The sequence below is a fragment of the Thermobia domestica genome, chromosome 13 (assembly GCF_964235325.1).
Source record: "Thermobia domestica chromosome 13, izTheDome1.hap1.1, whole genome shotgun sequence".
Lineage (NCBI taxonomy): Eukaryota > Metazoa > Arthropoda > Insecta > Zygentoma > Lepismatidae > Thermobia > Thermobia domestica.
Genome location: NC_137466.1, coordinates 69934083 through 69948287, shown reverse-complemented (window position 1 = coordinate 69948287; position 14205 = coordinate 69934083). Strand labels below are relative to the sequence as shown.

The 14205-nt window shown below is 33.6% G+C and overlaps 1 protein-coding gene across 3 annotated transcripts in view; it reads left to right on the top strand.

Annotated features, from left to right (window-relative positions):
* The window catches only part of LOC145668218 (putative helicase mov-10-B.1), a 205182-nt gene that overhangs the window by 17682 nt on the left and 173295 nt on the right, over nucleotides 1-14205 (top strand). For all 3 annotated transcript variants that reach the window (XM_081735871.1, XM_081735870.1, XM_081735869.1), the window contains exon 2: nucleotides 12010-12146. In XM_081735871.1, coding sequence (XP_081591997.1) covers nucleotides 12084-12146 — 63 coding nt within the window. In that variant the 5' untranslated portion in view covers nucleotides 12010-12083. The remainder of the gene's footprint in view (nucleotides 1-12009; nucleotides 12147-14205) is intronic.

Below are 14205 nucleotides of genomic sequence, written 5' to 3'. Positions count from 1 at the left end.
TTCAAATAGCAAATTGTGGAATTCAACCGTTTCTCTTTTTAATGTTGATTACTGTATAGTAAAAGTGGTAATATAGATAGATGAGATTTTGTGTTCTCGAATAAGCGTCCCAAGAATACAGTTCTTTTCCATCTTAAATGTACGAAAACCGGAAGTAATAGAAATCGACTACAGCTTCCGGTTTCAATATTAGGACCAACATTTACATAGGGTAAAGGCGGTACGAAATACCGATAAGCGTTTTCCAAATCTATTTAGCTTCTAAGAATAAGTACCACCTTCTCTTAACCTTCTAGTTACACTAGAAGTGTCAGAAATTAATCACTTTCGGTTTTTTCCTTGATTGCTATAGAGTAGAAACAGTAATAAACAGAGCAGTTTTCTGCAGTCAATTGAGCGCCGCAAAAAATATTTTATTTTTCTTTAATGTCTAGTAAAACAGAAAGGGGTAAATCTTACTTTTTCCGGTTTCCCTCCAAAGTCCTTCACGTGGGGTATGAACGTGACACACTGAAACTTGTTTTCTATTTTTTTTTCTTTTAATCTTTGAGATGACGGTCTTCAGGAAGTGGTCGACGGAATCAACGTATAAACTATGCCCTGAACTCAGCAATACAAGTTTCACACGTAGCATTTTCAGTCAAAAATTATATTGTGATAACTGTAAACGAATGATGCTGAGCACAGAAGAAGCAAGTAAAGAGTGGGGGTGAATTCACTCCTTCGCGTAGACGATTTGAGCTTAAAGCGATAGCAGTGGCCATTAAGTCACAAAAGAATTACACACCATGTCCTATAAGTCAGGACATTTTTATTTAAAAAGAAAAAAATGTCTTATCTGTTCATAGCAAAAGAAGTTTCATGTCCAAATATTTGTCTGGCTGCAGTAGTAGTATAGTCTTTATGTTGATGAGTAACCAAATAGTGCAATACTAATCAGTAACATAGCCAGAAACATATCATGGAGGACGTTAATAATTGCCGTAACGAAAATGTGCGCTTGCAAACATTACATGGCGTCACCAGCTGAAATGTGAACCACATCATCGCCCAGAGTTCTTTACGAGCTTTTGCGATACGAAATTAAGTATTTTATTTGAGTACACATAGGTGAGGCGAATTGCAGGAGAGGACAGTACAAAAGTCACATTCTGTTCAGTTTTCTGTAGTTACATAGTATTGAAATGGGGCCGCGGTGGCTCAGGGGTAGAGCGTTCACCTCTGGTGCATGGGGTCCTTGGTTCGATCCCAGTTCGCGCCAAGTGAGCTTTGTGCTGGACAGACACCATGTGCGTGGGTTTTGTCGGGTTATCCTGTTTCTTCCCACTTTCTTCATTCCACCATTTCATTCATTTCTCATCATCACAGTCTCCTTTAGCCTAGCTGACATAATCATGGGACGTAAAGCTTGAAGATTTCATTTTTATAGTGTTACAGCCCATAAAAGGCGATAGCCACCCAGATGGCTGATATTGAACTAAGCGATGCGTAGCCAGTGCACCGTTCCCAGGCGTCATTATTTTTGGCTTTCTTGATCTGGGATCGCTACCTCGTAATTCAGGTAACTCCCAATTGGCTTACAATGGTGGATGAATACCGGAACCAGGGATAGTGCACACGGAGGTCGCTCATGCCAACAATTTGGCTAAACAAAAGCTAAAAGATAATAATAAACATTTTTCATCCATTATTTTTTATTATTTTTAATGCTTTCTATTCGCACCTGGAGATCGTAAATTTATTACATATAGTAACTGGAAAAAATTGAAAAGAAACTAACACAACCAATTTGCTGCTGAAATCTTGTGAAGGGATTAAAGAGAACTACGGGAAGCAAAGCCATATTTTAGGTGCAACTTTAATAATAATAATAATAATAATATGTGTAGATCGTGAATGGTGTGTTGTTAATGCTTTCACATCCTGAAAGAAGACTTTTGGTTCGATTTTAGTGTTTAAAATCCTCCATTAAATCAATACGCCGCTAAATCAATCCTCTACTAATAGTGTTTAAAATTAATATCACTAATAAGATTAGAGATATTAATCGTGAAGTGCTCATTATCAGTCAGTCGACATAATTGAGAAAGTCATATGAATGGCTTAGATAACGCAAATGATGACTCAGAAGAATATTAAAATTGCATTGCATTTTATAATGACATTTAAACAATAATGCGTTGATAATTGAAAAGATGATTTTCGAGTGGTATCTGAGTCTGTGTCGAAATATTTATAAAATGGCTATAAATATAAGCTATTCAACGTAACTAAGGTTAAAAATACTTTTTTTTTTTAATGTTGATTTTTGGATTTGTCTTTTTTAAAATTTAAATCACTTGTGCTTGATTTATTTAAAAAAATATATATTCCTTTTCTTAATCGGTAATTCCCGGGGGTTTCACTTTTTTTTATTAAGTCATGTTAGGTAAAAGTGAAATTAGCAATTTCCCGATATTTATGTTGTTTTCTGTCATGTTTCTCACCAGGGTGGATTGATTTAAATCATTTGATTTTTTTTAAATAAAAATATTTTTTTTTAAATCAAATTCCGAAATTATAATTTAAAGTGAAAATAAGTAAAATCCCGTTTGTTCTGTTATTTCACTTATGGAAGATAATAATCATAATACAATGAGACGCAAATATGTAGAGATGCAAGGGCTCGGAAAAAAACCGGCTTTTTTGGAAAAAAACTCGGTTTTTTCTGCTTTGCTTTTTTGCTTCGGAAATTTTGGGCTTTTTTCAAAATACTGCTTTAAATTGATAAAACAGACTTTGTATCGCTTCTCTATAACACAAAAAATCATTTAATTAGTGGTTGATGCTGATAATAATATAAAACATCGAAAATAAACTATGAATTTCGAAAAAATATTTCAAACAATTTTTCTTCAACATATTTACATTATGAATTCCACAGGATTAACCAATGTATATAATAAGAATTTTTTAACCTCCTATATACAAAAGTAAGCAGAGTTGGCAAGAACCGTGGTTGTTTTTGAATATGCCAAAAACCCGTTTTTGGGGGATGTTTAAACCAGGCTTTTTTGACTTAGATTTTTTGTTTTATATATTTATATTACATATTCACAGAAATAGCCTAAGTTTGTTTCGCCTTGATGTTATTATGCAACAGCGGGGTTATGCCGGAAGAACTCCCATAAGCTTAAAGAAGTGCGGTCAGTAAATTTCTTAAGTTGAGAATCTCCCGCCCTAGCCATTGGGAAAATCCCGTCATTACTTGAAATGTAAGACAATAACGGGAAAATCCTGTTATTGCTCTGCATGTAAAATTTAAAGGTCAACGTACCATAATCAGTACGCTAAAACTGAGGTATTAAATTACAAATTTAGTACCGGTACGTAGATATCATTGAAAGTCCAATCCAAGCTAATGTTGGAAGCTACGTAGGCAATCGATAAATTTTGCCAATTTCTATCAATATATTTAAGCAATATTGGCTTCTTTATAAAACAACACGCATTTAGGCATGTAGAAATATACAATTTGGTTTGTTTCGTATATTTAGGCTTAACATCCTTACGAAATACCGAGGTTATCAAGGAGAAGACTTTCGCTTAAACTGACATCCGAACCGCTACTTGGGTTACGCATGAAAGAAGGATTGTGGTTCGACCGAGAATTGAACATGGGACACCTTGATTAAAAGGTAAAAGGGAAATAAAACTATTGCAGGTGGTTTGATATCTGGAAACGTTACCATGAAGTTCACACGATTCGCATTTTTCATTCTTTTTATTTTTGTGGTTTAAACCAGTTATTAAAAAAAAAGTTGGTGTAAATCAGCCAACCCTAAAAGTAAACAGTTCTTTTTAAAGAATACACAAATAACTAGCAAAATAGTATGTAGTATTTTTACTTCAAAATATTCCATACCCTCTTTTTGAAACAAAATAAAATTAAAATAAAACATAAGAGAAATACTTAGATTTATATGATACACTTAAAGGCTCCACATCTAGAGCTTTTTTTTTACGTCCCACGGTTATGCCGGTTAGGCTAAAGGAGACGGTGATGATGAGTGATGAATGAAATGGTGGAATGAAGAAAGTGGGAGGAAACGGGAGAACCCCGAGAAAACCCACGCACACGGTGTTTGTCCACCACAAAGTTCACTTGGCGGGGGCTGGGATCGAACCCGGGACCCCAAGCACCAGAGGTGAACGCTCTACCACTGAGCCACCGCGGCCCCCTCTAGAGCTTTTGGTTCTGTATATTCTTGAAATTCTACAGTTAAGTTTTATAGAACCACCATCACAGTTTACCCAATCCTCAAGTTTTCTGAATTTTTAACAAGAGGGATTGAACATATCATTACGGAACCCCCCCCCCCAAAAAAAAAGACTACGGAATATATTTAAGTTAAGCTAAATACAACTGCACAACAAACATGACTGAGTGATTAGCTTTTGCGCTCCGGGATTCAACCAGCATTCGACCATTCTGACAAAGCTTTTCTTCATTCCATCTGTGAATGTAGAAATAGTGCGTGTACTGTGAGTTGGGCGACTTCCTTTTTTATTGTTTTTAAATCGTTATTATTACTAATTACCAGCAGTGACGGTTTTGCGAAGGTTAGGGGGCGGTCTTTCGGACTGAAGCCCGTTCCCCAAAGTTACGGAATGTCTGCAACAAACGAAATATCTATTATTTATGCCTTTACTCATAAACTTTAAGCTCCCGTCAAATAAAAATTACGAATGTTTAAAAAAACTAAACATTAGTAAGAAACCCTTCCCAAAATACTTTTCTAAATCCGCCACTGATTCTCAGTATAAAATGATTTTTAAAGTTGTATCCGGAAGATTATTGCTAAACATATAAACGAAACGAAATATTAGTTATGCCTGTACTCATAAACTTCAAGCACTTCCCAAATAAAATTAGGACTTTTTAGGAAACGAAACAATCAGAAAAAAACCCTCCTAAAGTACTTTTCTAAATCCGCTACTGATTATTTGTATAAATTGGTATTCAAGGTTGTGTCCGGAAAATTATTGCCAAATCACTTCACAGCTACAGTATAACAGAAATGTGGAAGTACGGTTTGACGGATATATTGAAAAACGTACACTTTGACGGATAAATAGAAAAACGGGCAAGTTTAACTTTTGCGCTAGAAGCTAGAGTACTAAAAGCTCTTAGAAATGAAACACGGATGACAAACTAGAGAAGAAAAAAGATGTCGATAACTCAAAAGTTAAAATAAAGTTAAATAGCCTCTAAAATTACCCTCAAATACTACATTCTTCATGTTAGCTTTAATTCGTAACACATGTGCTCCATCCATCTTGATGGTGAATTTCAGAGCGAAATATCACATTCAGGTCATGGAATTTTTATCTAAGTATAGAATATACTATAAGAAAGCTATTTAGATTGAAAAATCATGAAGTTGAAAAAAGCCAAAATTTCCAAAATTCTCGTTTTTTTCCCAAAAAAGCCGGCTTTTTATGTGAAAAAAACCATCGATTCAAAAAAGCCGGCTTTTTTGCATCTCTACAAATATGTGTACAGCACAGTATGAAATAGTGTCATGCAGTTAAATCGTTAACTATTTCAACAGGGAAATCACCATCAACATTTAACACGAAAATTCTTTTGTGTGCGCGTCTGTTTGTTCCCAGATAATGGGCGTATTTAGAGGGGTCCGATCCCCCTCTCCAAAACACATTATATATATATTATAACTTCAGGCGAAATTTATGTATTTTATATGTATTTTGTGCCACAAGCTAGTTCCGATTTTTTAAAAATATGCCCCTGCCAAATACCAAACTTTTGTAAAAAAGTGCTTTGTTGAAAACGTCGCTGAGCTTTTTCCTTGATGTTTAAGAAACATTGTCTGGGATTGAAGTATGTTAACGATGGAAATTAATTCAAAATTCAATCCCAATACTTTCACTTAAATAATTTAATACTAATTCCTGATGTTTTTTCTTCAGTTCGCGTCTTGTATTATACGACGAGAAAAATTTGATTTAAATAAGAATAAATCTATTTAAATCAAATGTATCAACAAAAATGATTTTTTTTAAAAAAAAATCATGATTTTTTTCCCACCCTATTTCTCACACGGTAGTTACTCAACAGTAGCACAATGTTGTTCACTCAACATGGAAGAGCGGGCATTGTTGTCATGATCCGTAATCATGTGAATATAATGAAACGAAAAAATTATAATATATGGTAATCTTCTCTTAAGCGTTTTAATCAGTAAACAATCAAAGTAAAATATGTAATGTAGAAATTTATTTTGCAAACTACAAAAGCTTTGCATTGTACTACACAGCGAGTATATAGTCTTTTAAAAGTGTTTTATTTTTTAGATTGAATACATTATATAATCCTCTCTAATCATGAGTATTAGTATCTTTTGCTTTAAAATTGTAAAATTATTGAAGATAAACGTGCAATATCAGAATGAATTGTACATTAACATTCGCCCAGTGAAGATACTAGAAATCATATTTCTGACGAACATAGGGTCATTTTTATTCATCAATATTTTATTTTATTTTATTTATTTTTTAAGAAAAACATAGTATTATTGCTAGGATTTCTAATTAATTTAAAGTTTGATATTAGTGATGAGCATATTGGTATTTAGTGGCGGATCTAGCAGGTAAAAATTAGGGGGGGGGGGAGCTAGAACCCAGATTATAATAGGTTCGGCAGTTTCTTCTTGCTGTCTAATCAGTTCACGAAATATCTCATCTGAAGTTTTCAAAAACTTTTGTTCGGACATTATTATCACGCAGAGAACAAACGCACATAGTTGATTTACATTTTTCGCCTTCACCAGTGAAAATGGACTAAAATGTTTGATATTTATTCTAACAGGCAGTGTTACCATGCGTTTCCACTGGTACATATTTTCAAGATAATTGTATCCTATATATTTGGAAGGAAATATCTCGCATTTCCGTCACTGATATGAATTTTCAGCGTTCTGGGAATTTTTTTGCCACCTGGCAACACTGTTGAAATGTTGGAGCGTGCTAAGAGAATGAGCAGAGAGTAGAAATGATCATGCAGAGTGAGTAAAAGGGCAACAATTTGCACGGTGTGAGGTAGACAAGACAAGTAAAATATCCTTCAAGTAAACAACGAAGACTTGATTCATTCAAGACCCAGAGAAAGAATTGTTCCTTTGTGGTTTACAAAGAATGCTAGCGCAATAGAAATACTACTGCATGGTACGTATTTTAAAAGAAGCATACCTAGGACGATGACCGGAAAAAGGAAGAAGAAGTAGGAAAAGAAGTTAAAACATTTATCGGGCAAAAATGACTGTCTCCATTGAGCGAGTGTTAATATAAACATTTGATTTCAAATTAGGTGGACTTAATTTGACAAAGGTAATAACGCAATATGTAAGATATTTTAGTAGTAAGATGTTTGTAGTGAAAATGGCTTCTTTTGTAATATTTTTCTTTTTTTCTGTTTATTAACAACTGATTAAAATGCCCGTTTGTAGTACAGGGGAAAATACGTTTATGGTAAATATTGGAAAAGTATATTTGAATTCCCTTTTCCAGCCCTTGGGATAGGTATTTCTGTTGAAATGAAATGATAGAAACCTAGCTTGACCCAAGCAATTTACTCGTATGGTTTGTACCTTGAACATAATTATGGCTGTCTAAGGGCCCATAAGAAACTAATTTTAAAAGCATAATTTTATAAAATAAAGCATAATTTTAAATATATAGCACAACTCTTGGAAAATTCTGTTTAATTTTTTTTTTAAACCAATATTTACAATGCAAAATCATTGAGAATACAGTATAACAATGCAACAATGAAAAGCTTATTTTGATTTGTGTAAACTTTCCGGTGTTATCCTTTGAAGTGCAGAAAAGAAAAAGAAAAAGAAGAAAAATACTTTCCGCCAACAATGAATAAACAATAGTTTTCTTCTAAGTGTAACTGCGCAGTTATGTATGGTGATTCGAAATGTACAAAATGTGCACAAAAACTCTACACTATGTTGTTGTGTAGTGTACCTCTTGAACTTGAGCACTTTCTGTACTTTTTGTGGCATCTTTTACTTTCCCTTTATGTATATATGCACCTCTGAGGCACACACAAATGATTAAAAAACTGACTCGAGTAAATCATATCTTTTTATAGTGCATTAACTAGAAAGTTAATTAAATATGAAAGAAACTGGTTGCATAAAATATTAATAAATAGATCAAGATATTTAGACTTTTTATTGTATAGTAAATATTATACATTATACACGATTAATGAAAAACAATGATTGAAATTAACAGTAAAGCATACTTAAACAAAAAATAAAGCATAATGTGGGTTGCTCTAATTATTACCTACATCAACCACTAATTAAATGAGTTTTGTGCTGTAGAGAAGCGAAACAAAGTCTGCTTTATCAATTTAAAGCAAAATTTTGAAAAAAAAAGCGCAAAATTTCCCAAGCAAAAAAGCGAAGGAGAAAAAAGTTTTTTTTTTTTTCAAAAAAGCAGTTTTTTTCCGAGCCCTTGCGTCTCTACGTGAAATATGCTGTTTTCGTTTTTGATGACATCGATTTATACGGCATCGGAAAGATCATTGATCATCTCGACGATCCCGAAAACCATGAATTCGACGCTAATATTTGTTATTTTCGATCATTTTATTATTTCTCCCTCTCCCAAGTTGCAGGGCTGAATTTGGTTTTAAACTAGATCGGAATTGTCACTCTTCATCTCAGCGACCCTAAAAAATACGGATTAGACACTAATATCGACCATTTTTGATCATTTTCATATATCTCCCCCTCCTCCACTTCTATGTTGCGGGGCACGGCATCGGAAGTGTCAACGGTCATTTTAGCGACCCCAGAAACTATAAATTTGACATTAATATGGGCTATTTTTAATCAGTTTTATTTATTTCCCTTTATCGCTCCCCCAAGATGCGGAGCTGAATTTGGATTTAAAACAGCATCAGAAGTGGCACTGTTCATCTCGACGACCCCAAGAACTATAGATTCAACACTAATATCGGTCATTTTCGACCATATATATATATATATATATATATATATATGTATCCCCCAAGTTATGGGGTTGAATTTGAATTTAAACTGGATCGAAATATCACTGCTAATCTAAGCGACCCAGAAAACTATAAATTCGACACCGATCGTGGCCATTTTCGATCATTTTTATGTATCTCTTTCTGCCTCTCCTCCAAGTGGCGGGGCTGATTTTGGATTTAAACCGGATCGGAAATGTCACTGTTCATTTAAATGATCCCGAAAACTATGGATTAGACACTAATATTGGTTATTTTCGCTCATTTTAAATGTTTATCCCCCTCTCCTACGTTGTACCCTCCCCCTTCCCAATTTTCAAGACTGAACTTGGATCGAAACAGCATCAGAAGTGTCACTGTTTCTCTCATCACTCCCGAAAACTATGGATTCAACACTAATATCGGTCATTTTTGATCATTTTAAAATTTCTCTCCCCCTCCCTACGTTGCATCGTTAAGGTGAATAGCCTAAAGTAATCCTCTAAACTCTTAAATTTGAGATCGGTCGGGTGGTTCAAGAGTGATGAAGTGACAAAACAGTTTTTTAAATTTTTTTTTTTTTTTTTTTTTTTTTACATATATCTCCCCCTCCCTCTCCTACGTTGGCTCGTCCAAGTGAAACGATAGAAAACATCCAAGCTCCGACTTCATATTTGAAAATGTGAACGAAATTGGTTGGGTGGTTCAAAAATTATTAGCTTTTATTTATACGTCCCCCCTTCCCCTTCCCTAGGATCTACCGTTAAAGTGAAATTACAGATGTTTCCAGATCCGAACCTCATGTATCTTGAAAATTTGATTCTCGGTCGGATAGTTCAAGAGTTAAGTTACAAAAATAGTCACTTTCAGTCTTATATAAATTGATTTTTATATATCTCCCTCTTCTCCGACCCTACGTTGCTCCGTCAAATTTAAATCATAAAAACGATCTCAGGCCTGAACCTCATCTACGTTGAAAATTTGATCAAAATCTGTTGAGTGGTTCAGTAGTTAAGTTTTTATTATTTTTATACCCCCTCCCCCACTACCATCAAAGTGAATAGCCTAAAACCACCCCAGCCTCGAACCTCATCCATGTTACAAATTTGATCGAGATCGGTCGGGCGGTTTAGGATATTTAATTACAAACATAGTGTAATTAATTGTGATTTTTAATTACAATTACAAACATATATAGATTAGCTTTGGCTAGCTGCGGGCTCCGCCCCCAGGCCCCCGCGTTTGCTCGGCCTACGGCCTCGCATCTCTTACGTATCAGTGCATCAAGAGTGAATTTTGTGCATTTGCTCTTCATATTTCCTTAATTTGGCCCAGCTGGGGGCTTCGCCCCCTGACCCTCACGTTTACTTGGCCTACGGCCTCGCACCTGTTAAATCCATAATTATAACAAATTTCTAGTTTTTCCCTATTTCAACTGTCTAAAAGATAAGATTTTATATCCCAAGAAAACGCCCATTTAAATAGCATGGCAATTTTTTCAGCCCCCCTTTAGACCCCTTAAAAATTAAAAATATTCACTTTTGGCAATTTTCCTGTGGGTTAGTCCCGGAAGGCTACAATCATACAAAATTTCATTAGTCTAATCCTGCCTGAAGTGCCTAAACATTTTGGGGTGTAGAAGATGTCCCATATAAAGAACATGGGAAAGATCTTTTAGAATCCCATAAAACTACTCTACACTTGGAAATTTTTATTTTTAGCGATTTACTTAGTTAACGCTAACGAAAGTGTATAAACATACCGAATTTCAAGTTTTTATTCCAATTCAGATACCTAAAATGAGATTATAACTCCAAAAAAAAGTCCATTTAAATAACAGGGAATTTCATTTCCCCTTTAGACACCTTAAACTTTAAAAATCGGTTAGTCCCGAAAAGCTATAATCACGTCAAATTTAATCATTGCAGCCCTACAGGAAGTGTCCAATAATTTGGGGGTGTAAAAGGTGTCCCATATAAATAACATGGGAAAGATTTTTCAGTTTCCCATAAATCCACTCTAAAGTCGGAAATTTTTATTTATTTAGTTAACGCTAAAGGAAACATACAAGCATACCGAATTTCATGTTTTTATTCCAATTCCAAGTACCTAAAACATGAGATTATAGGTCCAAAAATACACCCTTTTGAATAACATGGGGAAATTCTTCATCCCTCCTTTAGACCCCCTAAAAATTAAAAATACTCAGTTTTGGCAATTTTCCTTTGGGTTAGTCTCGGAGAGCTACAATCATGCCAAATTTCAACTTTCCACGTTAACCGGAAGTACTCCTTTAATTTGTCAGTTTATGTAGTTTTATATATAGTTAAGATTTGTAGAAATTTCAATTACAGTAAAAAAAGTTATATGTATTACTACGATACGTAAACTTATGAACTAAAAGTTGGGAATATTGAATGTTACATTTATTAAAGTTTCCTGTAAAATACAAAGTGACTAACTTAAGTACATTGTCAAAAATTGATAGGTCATTAACTTTTTGTCTTTAAAAAAAGATGTTTAAACTTCCATTATTAAAATCCTTCCATCACATGGTACGGATTAAGATGTTAGTTTCAGATTTACAGTTGATTGATGTTCAAGAGTGGTCACAAATATTGCATTTTATTTCAATTTTAAGCAAAATAAATGTAATTTAAATCAATCAACCCTGAACTTAAGAATTTCATTTCTTTGCTTTTATAATTATCTGGTAAATATTAAATCAAATTAAGGTAGTCACAGTTTAATCTAACTTTTATCAAGGAAGTGTTGATAACTTACGATATCGTAATCTAAGTACGCATCGTTATCTGTATTTTTTTTTTGCCTATGAAATTATTAATACTGATAAATTAGTTTGTAATAAATCAACTGACTTTTTTTAAACTCGTTTGTTTTGTTTCAAGAAAAGTTCCTGTGAGATAACTTTTTTTCTTTTCTTTTTTTTTTTCCCCTAGAATTTAAAAGTATGGTTTAAGCTTGTAATCACCAGCTGGGTGTAGTCAACCGAGCAACTAGTCTGCTTTCAGCAATGGCGGGGCAAGGAAAAACCATGGGTGGACAAGTAAAAAAGAGAGATGATCAGAAAAAGAAGGTATGCTCTACACAATTCTGACTTTTTTTCTTCTAAACTTCTGTTGTTTTAGTATATTAAGTTAACGTTAGAGAAATTCTCTATATACTGGCACGCTGTGTGTTTACTTTCCATCATACAATTGTCTAGAAAAATATGAAATAAAAAGAATGAGAAGATGCACAACTGGCCCGAGACTCGAGTCCGTGAATCCATTTGAAACAAATACTTCGATTTGGCCACCATTATCGTGGAACGTAAAAGTCTACATCTATTGTCGAAAGTAGAAGGGAGAAAATAAAGAATATACCGTAGCGTTTGGTAGGTAATTAGTATGTTGAAATTTCAACATTTTAAATAATAGAATTCGATTGTCAATCTCAGATATTTATTACAAGGGTTGAGTAATATTTCGACGATCAAAGGATATATTAAAAATATGTTATATAAAATTGAAAGAGTATCCATAATGGATATTTTTTTGGTAGGGATCCTGACTGTAAATCCAAGCAGCTCTGACATTCTCATGTATTAATGCATATGTTACAAAACTCGTTACATGATTAACTCTCAAAATAATTTCCCGCATTATCCATAGCATGCTGCCATCGATTTTTTTTTTAAAGCCTCCACTTCCCCTTGCCTTGGCCGATTTCTTACGATCTTAATATAGGGCAGTCGCAAATTGCCTCTTCTTATTCTTTTTTTCTCATATACTCTTTTATTTCATTTTTCTCTCTGGTATTCGGCTTTCGTCCTCAGCAGATTTGAGGTGGGGCTCTGTTTTATGGCATGGTGCCTATTTTATAAACCATGCCTTATTTTCTTCTTTTTTTAATATACTATTTATATTTATTATTATTATTATTATTATTTACAAAAGTACATATACAGACGATCACAGACATAAAACCTGAAAAGAGACTAACAATAAAAATGATTAACATAATATATAAAAATGATATTAAAAATGATAGTCATGATAGTAAAAAAAAAACACAAATTTCCTTCTCGTTTATTAGGAAATCGGTACTCCAGATTTCCGAAAAATTTTCTCATATTATCTTAGCTTTATTGTTTGTTTATTTTTTATCTAGACTTGAATTTTGCCTCGTGACAAAACACACACTACACATACTGCACTACAACATTACACTAACACTAAAACACTAAACAGCTGTACGCTGTACACCTAACACGCTGTACATCTATTCTGATTTTTTGGGCACCCCGAAGTTTACATTTTAATTCTTCCAGGATTTGGTATAATTTCTAGTTTTTAGCTCTTGGCTTCCTCAGAGCTGATTTTTTTTTTTTTTTTTTAATTTGATATCAAATTTCTTTAATTTTATTTTTATTTTTAGTGTATCACACAAAAGTTTTCTTCTTTCTTTCCAAAGGTTTTCTAAAAGATGCCTAGCCAGGGTACTAAATTTTTCTAGTTTTTGTTCTTCTATTATCGTTTTTATGCTATCCTGTTTCAATTCATTCCTTATTTCTTTTGTTGTATTGTTTGTTACATATCTGTCGCAAGACCAGAAACATGCTCCGGAGTGTGAAGATCGCCACAAAAGCATTTATCGTAGTTTCTTAAGTTTAATTTTATAAAATGTGTTTTAAATGGTCCATGTCCTGATATATATTCTATCACCTCTTTACTTATATATTCCATTCTTTCTCTTGTTTTTAAATTTGGTATGATATTTCTACTCCTGGCACCTTTCCTGGAATTTTTCCATTCTTCTCCCCATTTTGTTCGGATGATTCTTTCAATACCTTCATCGAAGCTTGGTATTTCTCCTGTGATTTCTATCTTCGTCATTTCTTTATTTTGGATCCAGGTCTTGATACATTTTCTTAATATTTGGAGATGTATCGGTTCTTCGTATGTAAGTAATTGCAGTACTTCGGCTGGGATTGTTTTCATGTTGTTATATATCCTTATTAAAATAAGTCCCTGCACTCTTGTCAATGTTTCTTTTAGTTTATTATTCATAAAAAATCGGTGTCCCCATATGCCCACGCAGTACTGTAAGATTGCTATTAAAATTATCTTGTTATATAATTTGAAAATTTTCTT